Consider the following 20684-nt stretch of genomic DNA (forward strand, 5'->3'; position numbering starts at 1 on the left):
TTAAAATGAAATATCCAAATTCCATTGCATCTCATTAAACACCAGAACAAATTTCCAGTGTTTGAAGTAAAATTATTTAGAGTAGAAGAATCTGTTAGAGCTAAATACAAAGTCTTCTGCTTTCCACACCCTCACAGGCAGCAGTGCTCTGCAGTCGGAAGTCAGACAAAACTACTATTACCAATATGTTCATTCTGTCCCCATGACCATGCGGTGTGCTAATCAAAGAATCAGTCCTTTCTGTAGCCTATTTACCGAGGGTGAGAGGATCCCATTTGATCTCCTGCACAGACAAAATATCATACAGAGACTTAAGAGGCTTTGTAAGCAGCAACTTTAATTATCCTTTCTAGCTTGTAAATGAAGCATTTGGAAATTGATACATTAATGCAGGGATGGGAGGGGAAGTGACGCTACAGTGTTTCAGGGACAATGTCACTGAGAAGTTATGTTTTGTATTAATGTAATCTTGTAAACAAGCTTAAGCTCCTTGGTAACTGTATGGGACCCCATGCTGATCAAAGTGGAATAGTCTGGTCATTAATTACAGCAGCAGCCTGTGTTCCTTTGTATGATGATTAATATTTGGTGAATTCAGGTTGTTAAAAGAACATGATGATCTTGGATCCATATAACCAGATTAATTTCTAGTAAGCAGGATGCCGACTTGGAGAGCTTAGCTGCTTGAAATCTGCTGTAAATGAAGAACCTTTAAAGTTAATTTCATTTGCAGCTTTGTAGATTGTGGTTCACAGTTCTGATACCAAATCGTATCAAACTGAATTGAATCCTTTCTAACGTGAAATCAAATTCCTTTTCATTTTTATCTTGCATAGAGTGAGGTGGTTGCTTTTTCAATAGCAAACCAAATGAAAGATCAGACAGAGCTCTGCAACTCAAATGTTGCAAGTATTGATACTGTGCATTAGCCCATCCATTTCTGAATACTTTGCCTAGGGAAACGCAAGAAATGCGTGTTCTAGAGAAGAATTGGATAATTTTATTTCCCAGTATGCCTTAAAATAATCTTTGTATCTGCTGGAGTTACTGAACCAGAGGCAGGATGGGTTAAACGTCAGCTCACTCAGCTGGCTTGATTGGCATATTAGGAAGAAACATGCCTTCAACGCCCTGGTACAGTTGTGCAACTTTTAGTGCTATATTCTTGCTGATTTTAGCATGATGGTAGCACCTAGACATGCTGGCATCCCATTAAACTTGGTGCTTGTGTAAGCTAATACTAGAGCACAATACTTGTACTGCAGTATATGTGATATAATCAGGGAAGACGGAGCCTGAAAACACCTGGGAATTGCAGCTGTGCATCCAAAACCACTTAGCAAGAAACTAGCAGCACTGGAGAACAAGCTTGAGAGGTCTGCTTCCTGCTTGAGTGCCATATGTTTGTTTTTTATCATGGCTAGTGCTTGTTTTGAACTTCATCTGGGGCAGGAAGTAGTGAGGCTGTTTAAAAACTTCCAACAGTCTCTTACTGATAGAGGAAGGTGGAAAGTTTGCACTGGTTGAGCACAAATTGCAATATACTCCACAGCAAGTCCATCATACTCTTCAAGTAGTGTGGGCTGCATCTCAGGCAGCTAAGCTAGTGCTACAAGGCTAACCATCTAGCAGCTGATAGGAAGGGGATCTTACAGGTGTAGGATCAGACACCTGAAATTGGATATTAAAATCTTTTTAGTTTTATTAGTTGTCAGTGTCATTACACTGACTAGAACAACAGAAATAGTAATTACAGGTTACATAACTGTCATTTCTACTTGAACTTGAGCTGCTTATTCTGATGAAACTGTATTATAAATGCAGGATTGCCTTATTTGTCATCCTATTCTTTAGATAGTGATAGATTCAAGAAAGACATGAAAATACAAAAATTATGGAGAGCTGAATCATCAATTAGATATGAGGAGTGGAGACTTTTGAAGTTAAAAGATAGTTAAAAGACTTCTAATATAATTCAGAATGATTTGGAGGTCTCCATAATAACAGACTTAATGGCATCCTCTAAAGACTGTAATGGTCTTTTGACGTTTAAAAGCAAACGAACTCTTTCACATCAGTGCTCTCTCTTCTGTTACAGAATTCAATCCTAAGAGTTCTCTTTTCTCTTTGGATGTATTGGGTTTATATTTTGTGAAGTGAAGCAGTTCTGAGCAGATGACTGTGACAGCAGACACAAAGACCCTTAATGTGCTTACAGTGGCTACATCTAGAGTAGCAGTATGCCAATATTGCTACTAATGAAGCCAGCATTGATCTAGATTTGTTCGCTATGCTGCATAATTAAGCTTGAAGTTTATACCCTTCACTGTCATTTACATATGCTTTGTGTTATTTATTCTTTATCAGCTTTTTAAATTTAGTAGTGTAAGTAGGAGGCCACCTCACATATAGGAGGATTGCCAAAGAACGGGAGCTTTCAGAGGAGCCTAAAAATAGAACAAAGTGGATTGAATTGCTGAATAGCCACTGCAACAAAGGTCATTTTTCTCCTCACACAAACAACACCTTACACTGCCCCTTTGGACTTCACACTAGTTTTCTGTAAACATACTTTCAACTACAATGGAATTTTATTTTCTTTCTGAAGTTCTTTGAAACTCTCTTTACAATTGCCATCTGGCTCAACAGGTCTGTTAGACTGGGATGGTGAGCTGCTGTCTGTGCCCTGCTCTTTCCTACCACCTTCATTGGATCCTGATTATCCTTTGGCTTTTCTTCCCCTCCCCCTATATTCACTTATTGCAAAGTACTTCCTTGGGTTCCTGTGCCCTAATTACATTTTCTCTAGCCAAAAAGACTGAAGAGAACCTTGTGGAATGTTTGCTGCCTTTTCCCACCATTTCAAAGAGAGTTATTAATCATCTTGGTTAAGGCCAGCCTTATTTTCATAAATGCTGGCAGTCTTTCTTCTGACCTCTTAGTGGTAGTGGATGATGGCAGGCATTTTGTGTAAGGAAGAATCCGTAGTCTGGCTGCCTTTAATCATGTTTGATGGTGCAGTGATATTCCCATAAGTGCAGTGATGAGATCCTGAAGTTGCAAATATGAATGCGTTCATGTTTGTGAGGCGTTACCATCATGTGCTGCTGGAAACCATACCAAGTCAAATGAAACATTGGTATTTATAGTTTCATTATTTAGTTTTTTTATTCTAGCATGTTTACAGATAATTGGGAGTATATTGGAATACCTGTGGTCATAAATCAGTCAAGGAAGTATCGGGATTTTATGTTTAATGTGATTAATTTATTCTTGAACTTTTGCATTTGCTGAGCCTCTTGCCTTTGAATTGTTTTTGTTTCTCAAGGTAACAAAACAGACTGAAGCTGAAATACACTGTATTTTACTTTTCCGATTTCTTTTTATATTGTTCTTTCTTTTTCTTTACTTTCTTCCATTGATCAGTGTAACCAGTAGCAGATTTTGGAGCCTGCAGTCGGACTAAGCTGTTTCACTCTGTAAACAGAAAAGTCCTTGTATCTGTTTAGTCTAAGTGAGAATTATGTAGAATTTAACTACCCTTGTAGGATGAAATGCCATGCCTTGCTCATAAATCAGCTCCTTAACATAATTTAAGAAAGGAACTCGTATCAGACTGTTTTATGAAGATATTTGAATGCTAAGTGAAGAAAGCTTATTGCTTTTTAGTTACATTGTAGCATGGAAGTTAAATTAGACAAATTTTAAAATTCTTATGCTTAGCATCAGTTACATCTATTCCAGCTTATATAACTATTTGACAATGGCATCGATGCAATGTTTTTATCTGTTCATGTGTTCTTTTGTACATATATACACATACACATGCAGAGATATATCTATAACTTAAGACAGTTAAAATATTCAACTTTATGATTCGTGAGAAATTTGTTGCTTCACTTTTGATGGTTTGTAATAAGTTAGTAAATTGCAGCTGACACTGATGTGTGCTCTATGGCATACAAAGATATGCGTTTTCTGACAGCAAGTGTACTGCAATTTCTCTTTCTGAGCTGTAGTCTTAGGAGGAGTCAGGGATCTCAGGGATTGCATATGCAGTTACACTCCTGCAGACTCTTGCCAGGAAACCAGGAATTTCTTTTGTATGGCCTCTTTTCAACTAGCAAAGAAAAATCATTGAAAATCAGTGCTAGTCAGTGAGAACACTCTTCAGCCTCTTTGTGTGACTGCTGCAAAGTAAACTGATGCTTTTGCCATCTGTTTCAGGTTGCAGGGAGTGAGAAGGGGAAGGCACTTTGTTAATTCAAATATCATTTTATTGCTAGTTTTACCTAAGTATAAATATTTAGCAAGTCATTCATTACTTAGTAAGAACAACATCATTTAGGTTTTCTGTGTGATTTTTAAATTTAATACAATTAATCATCATATACAATGTAGAAATCATTAAGAATAAACTAAGTGTGGGTTCTTCAGTAGTAGTATGGGAGGCTAACAGTAGCTGCTTTAGCACTCAGGAAGAAAAAGAATAAGATTTTTGGAGATATTTCATGATCTCTTCAGAAAATGGGGGAAGGATCTTACCTGCTTTCAGGAATACCAAGAATAGCATACTTTTTCTTGTTTTTCTTCACCAAAGAGTTTAAAAGATCCTTATAATGACCACTTGGAAAATTTTCTATCACTTTTACATTTGTAACATCTCTGTTTTATCCTTGCATCCCAGGTTGTCCTTTTTGTGAGTATAAAAAATTATTTTGTTTAAGTGAAAACACATTGTGGAACTGTAACATAGGAGAGGAAAAAAAGAAAAACATCATTTCCAATTAAGGTTGCAGAGAGAATCTAGGTAGGCAGAATGTAATTGTAGAGATTGGAATCTGTCCAGTGTTGCAGGCCTAACAGCTGTATAATGAAATAAAAATCTTCTGTTTACAAACATTTTATTCTCATGAGCACATCCTACACTCAGTTCCAATCAATTTCAGTATTACCCAAAAGAAACAAATGATAACTTGATGCTGTGAGTAGGGGTTACATTGTAGGAGCATTTATTTATTGGTTTGTTTTGTGATCTTTACCTCCTGAACTACAAGATCTGTTTTTTCAGATTTAATTTTTGTTTTTCATACTCATCCCTACAGTAGATGCAATCTTACCCTTCAGATCAACAACAGTTGGTTCATTATAAGGCAGACAGGTCTGATTTCCACTACTACCACCCCTAAGGGATGTTAGGGAGGCAGAAATACCAACAGTTTGGCCTTTACTTTCTGTTGCAATAAACTAGTCTTTATATAATTCCATTTCTCGTTCCTTGCTGAGTTTCCCAAGAACTAATCCTGATGGTCACTAATTGCTTTAATTGTTGAATGTTTCTGGTTAGTATATAGGGATCTATTGTTCGTTGTTTCCTTCTTCCAGTACCTTACTTTTGAAATCAAGTTTAAATGCAATACTCTTTGGTCAGACTTCTCAGAATATTATCAGGATTATCAACCCTGTCTTGGAAGACTGACAGAAAGAAAAGTGTGAGGAAAGGGGGGATGACACCCAAGCTCTCGACACATGTTGTAATGGGAAGGTGGCACAGCAAAGCATTAAGCGTATGTTTAGTTATTCGTAGGATCTCCACATTAGATGCAATTGAATTATTTTTTTTTACTGCCTACCAAACATAAAAATCTGAACAAACTACATACTTTCTTGTTCATGTTCTCCATGGCAACTGCTGCATGAACAGACATTGTGAGCCAACTTTTGCATTCTTTCAAATGGCTCCCATGATTTGAACCATTGTCCATACTTAGAATGAAGTTATTGTGTAAGAAGTTGCCTTTTTTTCACAGAGATGGATCCAAACTCCATCAGACTCAGTGGGAGTCTTCAATATTAATGGCTTTAGGAAATCTAATCTCAAGGCCATAGTGAACATTATAACCCTAAGGCAGTTTGTTCTGTCTTCTGCCCTATAATCCTTTTACCAATGTGTTATTCTTCATCTTTGAACTAACTTCCTTCTTTAAAGTGGGTCTGTCAGTTTAGAGTCACTGTACATTTTCAGCTGCCCACAAAATTTTTAATTAGAATAGTATCAGAACTGATTCCCTCCAAAGACTTTTACTTGCTTTTTTCATCTGGTAGTCAAGATTATGCAATTTTCCAGGGAAATACTCTCTTGGAAGACAGAATGAGGTTAGCAATAGCTTCATAGTGGCTTCAGAGAATATCTGCTAAAAAATAAATTTCAAAAACATCTCAAGATAATGCTACTTTTATAGTCCTTCAAACACAGTAATGGGTTTGAAAGAAGGTAATTATTTTGTTTAGAAGGTTCCTGTGATGATATTGTGATACTGAAAATATAATAAAACATTGCCTTTTTAATGGAAAATTACACATGTATGTAGCTATAGCCAGGCAGTATATAAGCTATAAAGTGAATTGAATGCATTTCAGAACTCTATTTACATCTTTACAGACCACTCTGTAATACTGATTCTTCAAAGAAAGGACCATGTAAGTCCCTTTCTAATTTATTTCTCCATGCACAAAATAATAATGGTTTTAAGGGAGTTAAAATCCTGAATCTTTACCTTACTTCTGGCTGTGCCTGAGTGGAGACCACTTCCAAGCTTAAGACTTTTCCTGTCAAGGCAGTTTTAGACTGAGATACCTGAAGTAACTGTATATCCCTTCTTTTTAATTGCCTGGAGTGCTTCAGCAGAACTTTTCACAAAGCGAAGTCCATAGACAGATACAGGGGTTTCACTGAATTTTGGAATAAATTCTGAATTCTTTATTGGACACTGAGGATAAAAAGTTGTGTTAAACTGTAAGCATTCCGTGCTTATAAGCTGATAAATTTGGACTTAAGAGGACACACATTTTGTAAGGAAAGGAGTTTTATAACCAAGGAATTTCACATTTCACTAGTTACAAAATCCAGATATTACTGTGCAGCAAATACTATAGGCATGGATACAGGAGGAGTATGCTAAAAGTTTGCAATATATATACTTTGTTCAACATAATGTAAACACCTTTTTTAACTTTATGTGTATAGATTTGTACCTCAGAAATGTTCACTTTATTTTTCTTATTTGAGGAATATAATAATCATGGTAGGTTTTAAGTTGCCAGGTCACATAGGTACCACTTAACCAACTGTTATATTGCCAGAACAGAAAACTGTCATTAAGACAACAATGAAACCAACAGGACTGTAGACAGAATAATAATGCCTTTTTTTGAAGACCTGTCAACTGCACAAACTCTGTGACAAAACATCACTGTCTTGTTGATTTGAGGCAATTATTGGGGTGGGAGGGTTGGTTGCTTGGGGACAAGGGATTTCATAGTAAGCTTGACAACCTACCCAGAAACATTGTTTCACTTACCTGCTGGTATCTTCCAGTCTTAATGTTTGAGGTGCTGTGATTAAGTTTTTATCAAAGACCTATACTGACATTTTAATCCTGCTCTACATTTTTTTCACAGTTGAAGGTTTGCCTTGCTAGTAGAGGACCCTGATGTTTTCTTGGAAGGTACAAGACTAGATACAATAATAAGACTCAGTTAACTCATAAGCAAATTCCTGCAGTGATTAAATAAGGAAAAGGAAAATTATGGGAGCAGATTGGTTCCTACTGTAGTGTTTAATCTGTTGTTTAATTTGAAATCCATGTACTTTCCCAGACTTTAACTTTCTTCATATCTTCCACACACTAGCTCCAGGCATGTCTTGTTATAAGCTGCCTATTTGGTTCTTTTCTGAGAGCTGAAAGTTGAACCTGCCATTTCAGTTGCTTCAATACTAGTGTTTCAGTAAGGACTGCTAGCACTGTGCATCATAAAAATGGATAATGCAACTGTAGGTGCAGGCAGAATTTTAAGCAGAGCAGTAAAGTAATAGTTAATGTCCAAAAAAAATTTGTATACCCATAATAGCAACTTTTCTGTGCTATAATTCAGATGTTGGAAAAAAAAACTGTTTTACATGTTTTAAATATCTTCTTGACGCTAATATTTCACATACATATTTCACAGATGTTTTCACATTAATAATACTGTACTTGTGCGATACTGTTCCACCCGTGTGATGTTTCTCTTGCATGCACTATATGGTATTCCACACAGAAAAGGTTCAGTTACATCATATTTTAATGCACAGTCTATAATTTTACTCTGAGGTATTTCAGAATACCCCCAGCCTGCACCCATTCTTTCCTGATGAAATCACCTGGTTTCCCTAACTTTTTTTTTTTTAACTGAGTAAATTTCTGTTCAGGCATATGTCAGTTTAGCTTATGTAAAAAATTAGTATCATGAAGATAACTATTTATAATGCAGTAACATCTGGAAACCAGTCAGTAATTGGTCTCTGCTAAATGTATTATACGGTACCTCTTCTCTGGAAGCAATAGCGATCCTACTCACTCTTCCTGTAAACAGTGTGCTGAGAGTTACAGGAGCCTTCTATGAAGTCAAACTCCATTCCTTTCTTTTGTGCGATGGTTTAGATGCTCTGTTTTTATCAGTACACATAGTATATTTTATTAGGCTATTCTCATCAGAGGTTAAAAGTGTTTCCTAGAGAGGAAGTAGGTTTGATAGCCCAGCAGTTGCCATTTTAAATGCAGTTGTCAGTAACTCATGTGGAAAATATCAGGAGCTTATAAATATCACCAGGAACCATTTGTTTCTTCCAGATCTGTCAGCACCAATCATATTAGGCCATATAAGGCCATCAGTTGCTTTGAAGTCAGACAAGGAAGAGAACATATGCCAGAATCGCTATCACCTATGAAAAAGAACTTGTCTGTGCTCAGGGCAGGACTGTAAGGAAGGACAGGACATATTTCATCCAAATTCTTTACAAACTGAATGCAAGTTTTGGTCAGATTTGTAGTGCTTTTGTTCCCTAGCCATACCCTCCAGAAGGACATTTTCCTTGATACTGATTTGTTGCCTTTGCAGAATCAGTGCTCTGTCAGTTTGCTGTGCAAGCTAGGTAAGCTTTCAAGTAATACATGGAAGAGTAACTTACTTAATGAGTCTAAGACACAGTCATATGGGCAATACCCAAAACAAATATTGTGAATAAACCCACAAAAGTCCCTCTGATATTTTCAGGTATTTTTTCTGGAACAGTGCTGTGCTTGTTTTCATGGGGCAATCCTGTCACTGGATCAAGTGAGAAGCTAGGTGGAAATGTAGCAGAAGAAAGCTGAGGCAGAAGGTCTTGCATTTCGAATAGGTGTCAAATGCTATGTATTTTGAGTGTAGGAAAGATGGTGTTCATTTAGCATATCTTCTGAAACAAAAAATGTACACATAAAAACATAGCTTAAAACTTGTACAGTTTAGACAAAAAATGAACAAAATGAACAAAACAAAAAGAGAGGGAGAAACACTTTGTTCAGTATTTAGGCAGTATAAAGCAGCAGATATTAAATGGTTCAATTTGCCTCAGCTCTGCTTCTTGCCCTAGACTCTATGGTCAGTCATCCAGTGAATTACAGGTAAACAAAATTTTTGGACACCTTATATAGAAAATACCCTTTTTTGTGGCATGGTCATATGTGCATATTTCCATTTATTAAAAAAAATGTGCATAAAGCTTTCCAAATGTACTATGATCGGGTGTTTTGTGCTGGCAGTCTACTTAGCTGGATAGGCAAAGAGGAACAACTCTTGAAGAAAGCGTTGACCTTCTTACCTGTAGAGTTTTGTCTTCACAAGAGTTCTGCCTTGTCTTTTCCTCTTCCTTGCAGATTATTGTCTGGTATCAAATGGAAGTATGACTCACTTTGCCACCAGCATTTCCATACTCACACATCTTCAGTAGCTTTCTGACTCAACAAGAGTTTGTGCTCTGCACTGTCACAGAGGACCTGAGTCCTCTGCAGTGTGGACATTGAAAATTTGCAGCCTTAGTTTCCTTTGAACTACTCTTGTAATGAAAAATAAATCTCACTTCACCAGCTTTTGTAAGTGCATCTGCTTTTCTAGCATTGCTCTGGTATCACATGTCAGTTCTAGCTACAGATACCAGTTCTAGCTACTCTGGGATTTCATCATTTCGGCTAGAGAAAAGAATAAAAATTAAAAAATCCTGTAATAGTAGTTACACTTTGGGCTATAATCTATCACATTCACTCATGCTACCAGTTAAGTTGAGAAAATACACTTGGGGCACATATGTGTGTGTCAGGTAACATGAAGGAAGAGTTTCTTTCCTAAAGGGTTTTACTTTTTGTCAAGTGAATGGGAAAATCAATGCTGCTACTGCCTGGAGAAAAGTAATATGGAATACCTGTAACCTCTGATGTTCTCTTAACACAGATTTTCCAAATCCAATTATGCAGTTCATGGCATTACAGAAAGGCAATTGAAGTTTCCATACTAACTCTTTTCAAGAGAAAGCACTCACCACCCTCAATGGAGGTGAAGGACCCTTATGAAAGTTGTCAGTAATGAAAGCCTTTTGACCAGGCACACTACATGCTAATCTCAGGAATCCCAAAGAACTGGAGAATAAATTAGACCCAAATGTCTAAATTAAGTGTATGTATCAAAGGTGACAAATACTTCAGTTCAGAAAGTGCTCTGGTTTTATCCAAAAAGTTCTGATGTTTTTAGCTCTGAGAAAACATCTTTTGTGGCTATTATTACTCTGGCAGCTGTTAAAAGTCATGATACCATTATTCTTGGGACCTTCCGAGCAAGGGGCAGAAGAGTGAAATTGCAAAAACTGCAAAGTGGAGCTGTGTTTTGTATCTAATATTGGGATAAATCTCCTGTCATCTACACTGATGTAGGTTTACTATTAAAAGATGATAAACTAATGTTGGGAGATGCAAGAATTTGCAGGTTTTGTATTGCTGCAGAAAGACAGGACATTTTACAGGGCACTAGGGAAAATGTATGAGAAAATAATGGGCTTTTATTACTGTATTTAGTGGGCATGAATCCAGTCTTTCAGAACTGAGGTTGGATTCTTTAGATCTCTGCAGTGGCATTCATTACAGGTTGGATTCTGTTGGATGCACAGAACAATCCATTAAAAGATGCAGATGAACAGTGAGCTTTTTGAAAAGACAGGCTACAGAGTGCTGTAGCTAAAAGCTCTGCTGGCCATAGGGGTTTTCACTTATACCCCATTCAACCCACACAGATTGCTTCAAAATTTCAACAAGAAGGTTATTACCCCCATCCTATTTAGCAGCTGGCATACTAAAAACCCTGGCATATTATTGCAACTGAAAAACTACTGGAAAGCTTTGAATTCTGGTATATTTTTAGCAACAGGAACCAGACTAGTTTTCTCTGCATACATTTTTCATCGTATTTTTCAAAAGTTTATTTACATCTTTGGGTAAATTTTGTTTCAACTCTGTCTTCCTGAAGAAGCAGATTTTTTTTGTATGTACATGTAGGAAGGGCAGTGTGATGTTCTCTGAGTTAGATAAAAGGGATGAGAAGGCTTCAACCTTTGACCAGCTGACTGTTGGTTCTGTAATACTTCTTCTGATCAAAATAGTCTGCTGATTAGGTTTCACTTGGTCAGAAACTGGAAGAAGGATAGGGAGCAACGGATGTGCTATGTCAGCAAAAGTAGTCTTGAACAGTTCTTGTACATTAACAAAGCTGTTATGGAAATGTTTCACAGATGTAGGTAATACATGTGTATAGAGAGGTAAGAAAATATTGTCTGAGGGATGTTGTGCATGTATATTGCCCTAGGATGTAGATTTTTTGTTTCTAAGCCCAAAACCATTTTAATATAACTGTTTAATATTTGGCTTATTCTTAATTCTTTGCATGACTGCCATGAACCAGAATCATAGAATAGTTAGGATTGGAAAGGACCTTAAGATCATCTAGTTCCAACCCCCCTGCCATGGCCAGGGACACCTCACACTAAACCATATCACCCAAGGCTTCATCCAGCCTGGCCTTGAACACTGCCAGGGATGGAGCATTCACAACTTCCCTGGGCAACCCATTCCAGTACCTCACCACCCTAACAGTAAAGAATCTCTTCCTTATATCCAATCTAAACCTCTGCTGTTTAAGTTTCAACCTGTTACCCCTTGTCTTGTCACTACAGTCCTTAATGAATAGTCCCTCACCAGTATCCCTGTAGGACCCTTCAGATACTGGAAGGCTGCTATGAGGTCTCCACGCAGCCTTCTCTTCTCCAGGCTGAACAGCTCCAACTTTCTCAGCCTGTCTTCATAGGGGAGGTGCTCCAGTCCCCTGATCATCCTCGTGGCCCTCCTATGGACTTGTCCTAACAGTACCATGTCCTTTTTATGTTGAGGACACCAGAACTGCACACAATACTCGAAGTGAGGTCTCACGAGAGCAGAGCAGAGTAGAGGGGCAGGATCACCTCCTTCAACCTGCTGGTCACGCTTCTTTTGATGCAACCCAGGATACAGTTGGCTTTCTGGGCTGTGAGTGCACACTGCTGGCTCATGTTCATTTTCTTATTGACCAACACCCCCAAGTCCTTCTCCGCAGGGCTGCACTGAATTTCCTTTTTGCCCAACCTGTAGCTGTGCCTGGGATTGCTCCGACCCAGGTGTAGGACCTTGCACTTGGCATGGTTAAACTTCATGAGGTTGGCATCAGCCCACCTCACAAGTGTGTCAAGGTCCCTCTGGATGGCATTCCTTCCCTCCAGTGTATCAACTGAACCACACAGCTTGGTGTCATCGGCAAATTTGCTGAGGGCACACTCAATCCCATTGTCCATGTCAGCAACAAAGATATTAAACAAGACCGGTCCCAACACCGATCCCTGAGGGACACCACTCGTTACTGGTCTCCAGCCGGACATTGAACCGTTGACCACAACTCTTTGAGTGCGACCATCCAGCCAGTTCTTTATCCACCGAGTGGTCCACCTATCAAATTGATGTCTCTCCAATTTAGAGACAAGGATGTCATGTGGGACAGTGTCGAACGCTTTGCACAAGTCCAGGTAGATGACGTCAACTGCTCCACTCCTCTCCATCACTTTTGTAGCCCCGTCATAGAAGGCCACCAAATTGGTCAGGCAGGATTTCCCCCTAGTAAAGCCATGCTGGTTGTCACCAAGCACCTTGTTGTTTTTCATGTGCCCTAGCATGCCTTCCAAGAGAATCTGCTCCCAGATTTTGCCAGGCACAGAGGTGAGACTGACTGGTCTGTAATTCCCTGGGTCATCCATTTTCCCCTTCTTGAAAATGGGGGTTATATTTCCCTTTTTCCAGTCATCAGGAACTTCACCTGACTGCCATGATTTTTCAAATATGATGGCCAGTGGCTTTGCAACTTCATTCGCCAGCTCCTTCAGGACCCGCGGATGGGTTTCATCAGGTCCCATGGACTTGTGTACATTCAGGTTCTTAAGATGGTCTCGAACCAGACCCTCTCGTACAGTGGGCCCAAGGTCTAGGTTTTCACAGTCCCTGCGTCCGCCTTCCAAGACTCGGGTGGTGCGGTCAGAGCCTTTGCCAGTGAAGACCGAGGCAAAGAAGTCATTCAGAACCTCAGCCTTCTCCAAGTCTTGTGTAGCCAGCTCTCCCGAAAGTTTCCGGAGGGGGCCTACATTGTCCTTAGTCTGTTTTTTAGCTACTACATACCTATAACATCCCTTCCTGTTATCTTTCACATCCCTAGCCAAGTTTAGCTCTAACTGGTCCTTAGCTTTCCTAACTTGGTCCCTAACTACCCTGACAACATCCCTGTATTCATCCCAGGCCACCTGTCCTTGCTTCCACCTTTTATAAGTTTCTTTTTTCCTGTGAATTTTTCTCAGCAGCTCCTTACCCATCCAAGGATGTCTCCTGGCCCTCCTGCTGCACTTCCTTCTAGTCGGGATGTAACACTCCTGGATTGTAGCAGGTGATCCTTGAATACTAACAAAGAGTTTTGGGCCCCCCTTCCCTCTAGATCTATATCACATGGAACCTTGCTAAGCAGGTTCCTTAAGAGGCCAAAGTCTGCTCATAACTGTGAGGTTTGTTGGACTGAATAGGGTCCTGATCCTAAACTGCTGGACACAGTAGAGATATTTCTCTGCCCTTTACAGGCACTGAGGCTGGGTTATATCCTGAATTGTTTAGTTAAGAGGAAGACATCTATGGATGTTATTCTCATCTATGCATATTCCAAAGTAGCATTATATCACATGGCTGTTAAATTTATATTGGGTTTTGGTTTGGGTTTTTTTTTAAGGTCAAAATATACAGATAGTTCAAACTGTCTTGGAGTTTAAGCTACTATTCCTGTATGGCTGTATTACAGGGACAAGTCACTGGAGCTCTGAAAACCTAGTAATTTACTAGTGATATCTTTACATTGAGGGTATAAATATGACACTGATGCTGTTTTGGACTCAAGTACTTTCATGTTCTGTTAATACATTTCAGTCTTGAATGCGGTTATTGGAGTGCGAGAGACTGTTGTTTACTCTCTCTCTCTGCCATCATCTGCAAATTACTTAATAGCACAAACAAATGTTACATAAACTTTAAGGCTTTCTTTTAAGCAGCAGAAGCAATGAAAAAAAAGGCAGTAGTGAAAGGTCTTCATTTGTGGCTGTATTCCTGTTAAGACCCTGTTTGATTACCTCATGGCTAGATTGAGTGTAACATGCAGATTCTGTTCACAGCCTTTTACAATTAACTGATACTTTAGAATCATTAGGATAGGCTAAGACATCAGTTTTGTTCAAGAGAAAGTATATTCTGATCCTTCTTACAGGACTGAATCTAGATGGCTGGTACTATTACTCTATAACCACAACACTCAGGGCTCTGATGAAAGTTGCCACCTACACATCCACAGGGTGATGACATTGGATGTGCTCATGTATAAACTTATAAACCATACCAGCTTTCAGTCTGCATATTAACCAACCACATGCTGACACCAGCAGCAGACAGCAGTCCGATTTTAATCCCCAGTCACAAATGCTTCAGAGGTGGAGTAAGTGTGATGGTAGGTTTATACACAGTGACAGGAAACTGCCTGGTGTGTGCTGAACTAAACCTGTCTGACTACGCTGTAGCATAACAGTAAGTCTGATGTAGTGTGTCCTGCTTCTCAGCACTCTAGAAGAGAGGGTAGGCATGTTGGCTTGGCAGAGTGCACATCCATCAGAATGTTCCTCACCTTGGAATATCTGATGTTCTGATCCACAGCAGTTCTTACCCTAAGACAGGTTGGATTCAGTACCAACCACATTTGTATGACTTGGTACATTGACCTTGACCAAACAGGTCTTCATTAGTTGTTTCTTACAAGCTTGTGGAAGCAATAAGACAATAAAGTCTTTGGCTCAGAACCCTTGATTTTTACTACTGGTACGTGCTCAGTGGGATGTTATAAAGATAGAAAACTTTTCAGGAAGCTTTTTGAACATGTGGGCAGTATATCTTGTCTGTCTCAAAAAAATACCTGACATGTTGCTTTGCCATCCTAGGGGTATTTTGCTGGTTAGGTATATTTTCACCAGTGGCCAACAAACAAAAATTGGCAGCTGTCAACAGTTTATTTAGCTGGTATGGGTTTGTTTTTTCTCTCATTTCTCTCTTCTGTGTTAAACTCTAAGAAGAAAACTAATACTGGCATTGAGGCCATTCCAAAACTTACATGGTATTTCAGTCCTACTCAATTTGATTGCTTATGTAAGACTGATATTTACTGTGGAACTGGTTTACTAGGAGAATATAGATGTATTTTTAATTATCAAAGGTGTTTGTCATCCCATATGGATATATCCAAAGACATTTTTCTTTCTTTTATGGCTGTTTGTGTGTTCTGCAACTTGAACTTGTTTCTATCTTAGCAAAATGAGAAAGACTCAAAAGTTTCTTGATCTAAATCTTTTATTCATACTGGACTGCGAAGGTACTGAGTTTGTTATATGGCGATCAGTACCTGACAGATGTAACATCTCTTCCTAATGCCCTTTATGCCATGTTTCTTACTGTAAAAAATAGTATAACGAAAGGAAACAAAATCTGGGGCTTTGGTTTCCCTTCTTTTCTAGTTAAAGAAGGTGGAAAGCTAAATCATAATCAAATTGTAATTGTAACCTGTTAATTACATCCTGCAGCTAAAGAGAATATAGGGAGAATTTAAAGAAACTTTTAAAAAGAGTCTTACATAGTATTATCTATTCCTGTATAAAATAATTAACTTTTTTAATACTGTTTAAATAATTTACCTGTATTTAAAACTAACTGTTTAAAATTTTACATTTGGAACTTTTTTGGCATTAACACTTAAATAAAAATTTTAAAATAGTAAAAAGTCTTTTAAATATTCAATACAATTCAATATTTAAAAAAAAATCAGAAAAAGTAATATACATTGTTCACACATAGTATTGTACATGACAGGTGAGCTCCAGAGTGAGCTTTTGAAATGGTCAGACAAGTCATAGCTTAATTGCAGTGAACCACTTGCTTATCCTCTCTCTGCACTCTAAAGATTATAACATCCTTACCATCAATATGTTATCTTTAATATTACATACACATACTGTACACAGTGTTTTAATTTCCATTTCTATGCCCAGAATTGTAAATAAATGTTTTTTTTCCTAATATTTAGATCAAAATACTCTTTAGCACATACACAAATATATTTAAGACACACACATTTGACAAGAAACATACCAATTTTGCTCAGCTCAGTCACAGAAAAAATTAACTCATAGATGCAAAATAACATAACTGAGAAGTTGTCACTGTTGTATTTAAAATTTATAATAATCTTATCACCAAATGTTTACAGGTCATGTTAACAGTAGGCTGATAAGGATTCTCCTGTCCCTTGGTGTATTTTCATTAATCCTGCCAACCATAATGGCAGCAGTGTAGGCATGGCACTGGTGTCTAACAGCTACTTTGTCTAATACCTGGTATTCACTGACAGTATTACAAACTCACTGTTACAGACTTGGCAGGACTTCACTAAACAGTCCGGTTTTTTTTAAGCGTAGGCATGTCTGTCATTGATAATTAAGTTTACTGACAAATTGCAAATTGTTTTCTCCATCCTTCTGTAAAAACCTCCAGTATTTAGCAAGATGCTTTCTACAGATGCTGTAAATAGATTCTGGTGGAAAGAGGGATACTCTCATGCCTCCTATATTACACGTGTCATGGTATTATGATTGCAGTAGCTGTGTCCTGTTGTACAAGGTAGCCCCCAGATGTCTTCATTTCACCTTGAAAAATTCTTTTCCAAGAGGACCCTGAAAATTTACGAAGACTAAATGGAACGTTTTGTGTAGCTCCTTAGGGATACTTGCAGAAAGAAAAAATACCAATGTAAATCAACATTTGCATCAGGAAGCCTAGCCTAGAAACATTACTCAGAACAAAAGCACATGCCACATGATGTGTGTAGTTACCCACAGCTGAACAAAACTCATGTTTCAGGTTTTGGACTCCTATTCTCCTGTTCATGTGCAATCTACAAAGTAGAAACTATTTGCAGGAATTACTTTGTGGCTAATTCTTAGTAATTGTTCCTGAAAATTTAACTTCCTCACAGATAACTCTAAGACATGATTTCAAGATGAAATTTTAAGAAGGATTTGAATGCTTTGCTCATGTCTTTGCTGTGTGACATTCTGAATGAACCTTAGGAAGACAAGGTTCTGTGAGAAATGTCCTGCCTTCCTTTCACTCATCTTCCCTTTTGTCTAGCATGAAGGTACTTCAGTGAGGTGTTCACTTCCATGATGGACTGTACCTGTGGTGACTTTGAGCTTGGTTTACATGAAATTTGATTTTTCTGCTCTCAGGGTAGCAGACTCTGAGAAAGAATTGTTTCCTAGGGAGAATAAGCATTCCAATCACTATTTTAATTCAGCATATGAGATAAACTGAGGACTTGAGTTTATTTCACAGTAAAAACATGGTACAACAACAGGCCTCCATTTGCATCTCTGAAGACCTCAGCCAAAGAGTTGGGGTTCTGTAGGATAAAGCAAGCAGTCAATGCTAAAGCAATCCTCCCCCACATCTTTTACCACTTATATCACTGGTCAGGAATACTGGTGCACCAGCAAGAGACCAGTTCTCAGCTCTTCTGTACACATGAAGATTCAGGCCCTGGTATTCTCAGCTCTGCCATTTTCATTAAGCCATCATGTGAAAACTAAGCATATTTTGATGGGAGAATTTCAGAATCAGAAATAACATAAAGTGATGAACTATTAGTTTTACCTTTGCAAACGTTTGTCTAGATTAAGAGAATTTGTATTTAAGTCTTAACCTCTCCTTTGATGTATCTGCAGTGTCTGTATATGTATATACAGTTCATAGTTTATATCAGACCCAAGAAAGCCTTATTATTCATTAGTGCTGTTTGGAGGATAAACTGAGCAGAAAAGGTGCAATTTTCTTGTAAAAACACATTATGGTGACTCAACAGAAGGAAGTCTATGAAAGGTTAAGCATACAACAGATCAAACTCTTAACTTTTTAAATTAAAACCTCAGTTTCAGGATTTAACGGCTTTTTTTTTTTTGCTTTAGATTCTTCATTTATGCTTTTGCCTGTACAAGACACTTGAGTGTCACTTTTCCACACTGAAATATGATTAATAGTAGAGAGACAAGTGTGTGGTTTGGGTTATTTTTTCCTGAGGGTTTTCTGTGAGTTTGGGGTTGTTTTGTTTTTGTTTTGGTTGGTTGATTTGTTGCTTTGGGTTGTTTTTTTTTAACAAGTGAGAATAAAGGCATCCTTCCTTTCTTTTTAATGGTTAAAAAGGTCATCAGTTGAAAGAATGTCTTTTTGGGGAGAAGGAAGAAGTAGTAAACACTGCAAAAATGACTGTGAAGCCTGCTTAAGAATTCAGGCCAAATACATAGGTCAAATCTAGAAAGATACAGAAGGACAAGTTATGTGGTGTATAATTTTAGCTCACAGTTTTCTGGTATGTCTGTAAAATGCATGGAGGGAGTTAAGGTTCTGACTGGTTATAAGTGAGCTGGAGAGCTACATACCTCAACTCAGTCAGAAGCAGTAGCTGAAAAGCAAACTATTTCTCGCTTTCTCTCTGCAGTTTGAGCTTACATTTGGATTTAATCCTCTCCTAAACAGAAGTGTTTACGCTTGCTCATTCAAGTAGGACCACCTTCTGTCTTTTATAACCAGGTTTGGAAGAAGTGACATTTCTGGCATTGCCTACCTGCTATTTTGTGATAGCCAGTTCAAAAATATGTAAAAGATGGTAGTGCAAATACCCTGTCATTCTGAAGGGACTTCCAAATACTGCATCGGTCCCACAGAAGAGTTGTCAGAGGAGCTGTGCAAAGGCAGCACAGGGAGAAATCCTTGGCTTTCCTTCTGAAATGGTGCCACTCTTCTAAAATGAACTCAGAACCAGAGGGGGGGGCAAAAGAAAGCACAGAATGAGAAGCAGTATACTCATTAAAAACAAGCAAGCAAACAGAAAACCCAACTCTTATTTGCTACATATCATACTTCAGAGAATCAGATTGTAATTAGGAGTTAAGCAAAATCTTTAGACACAGCCTCTACAAAGTTTGGTGCTGACATTAAAATACCAATTGTACAAATGATTGTGAAGACTGAAAAAGCCATCAAGCAGAGCCGATCCACTACAGAGGCTGCAAACTTCCATTCACTACAAATGGCTTCCTCTTCATCCTGGTCTCTGAATCGGTTTGCAATGTACCTGACCTCTTCCAAGATCTTAGCCAAATCTGGGTCACCTTCAGAGGGGTGGCCACTGTGCAGCAGGTTTTCTTCATCTGTTGGTGAGCAGGTCATCCGCCCACAGATCACTCCTGAATCAGTGGTAGGTGTGCAGTGAACCCCTTCCAGCCCCCTGAAACCGATGTATAGCATATTCCCATTACTGGATTGCTGGGCACTCAGAGTGTTCATCTCCACACTTGATAGGCTACCTCGACGCTGGTTATGTTGACAGGCAGGACGCACTTTATCTTCCCCTGGTCTTTTCATCCTCAGAAACCAAGCACACCAATTGAGAAGGATGATTCTTGTCTGAAATAAAATTGTTGAGAATAAGCATCTCTTCACATAGCCACTGTCCTTGGGCACTATTGGTATTTTTGCAGCCTGGGTGACTGGTTGGTCCATGGTCTCTGCTTAGTCTGTGCAGGAGTTCTAGAAAATAGCACCAGACTTTTCCAGCTGATTTACTTGCCCATCATGGAGGCTGCTTTCCTAATTCTAGTAGTGCTATTGATTGTCTCAGGCTAGCTTTTCGCTAACAGTGGGAGTTTCTGTAGTGTTGAGCTCACCTTACACTTGAGTAGGAATATGGCAGCCTTTTCGAACTTTACTGGAAACCATGAACTAAAAGAAAGCCCACTTACTGAAGAACAGTTACTTTTTAATAGTCTTAATAGTGCTGCTTTAGACAGTGGTCAATAAATTACAATTCTTTTACTGGTATTTATGCTCTAATATAAAATTCACATGACATTACTGTTTGGATGGGGCTGTTAAAATAGATGCTAAAATGGACTGGACCGAGCCACCAAGCTTTACAATTGTTTTCATGACAGGTGATTACAGATTCTAGAAAACAGATCTGCATATATCATACAGAAAAGATGGAAAAATCACTTTGTTTGAAAAAAAAAAAAAGTACTTTGCAAATTTAATCAATGTGTGTCATTTTACTGTTTTCAAATTGCCTTAATCCAGCCT

At 38.3% G+C, this 20684-nt stretch overlaps 1 protein-coding gene across 1 annotated transcript in view; it reads right to left on the reverse strand.

Moving 5' to 3' along the window:
- Positions 1-15830: 15830 nt before the first annotated feature.
- The window catches only part of CHRFAM7A (CHRNA7 (exons 5-10) and FAM7A (exons A-E) fusion), a 43576-nt gene continuing 38722 nt past the window's right edge, over positions 15831-20684 (reverse strand). Inside the window, exon 10 of the mRNA XM_034066448.1 lies at positions 15831-20012. Within this exon, the coding sequence (XP_033922339.1) occupies positions 19494-20012 (519 nt within the window). The 3' untranslated portion in view covers positions 15831-19493. The remainder of the gene's footprint in view (positions 20013-20684) is intronic.

This window comes from Melopsittacus undulatus, chromosome 9, assembly GCF_012275295.1.
Source record: "Melopsittacus undulatus isolate bMelUnd1 chromosome 9, bMelUnd1.mat.Z, whole genome shotgun sequence".
Lineage (NCBI taxonomy): Eukaryota > Metazoa > Chordata > Aves > Psittaciformes > Psittaculidae > Melopsittacus > Melopsittacus undulatus.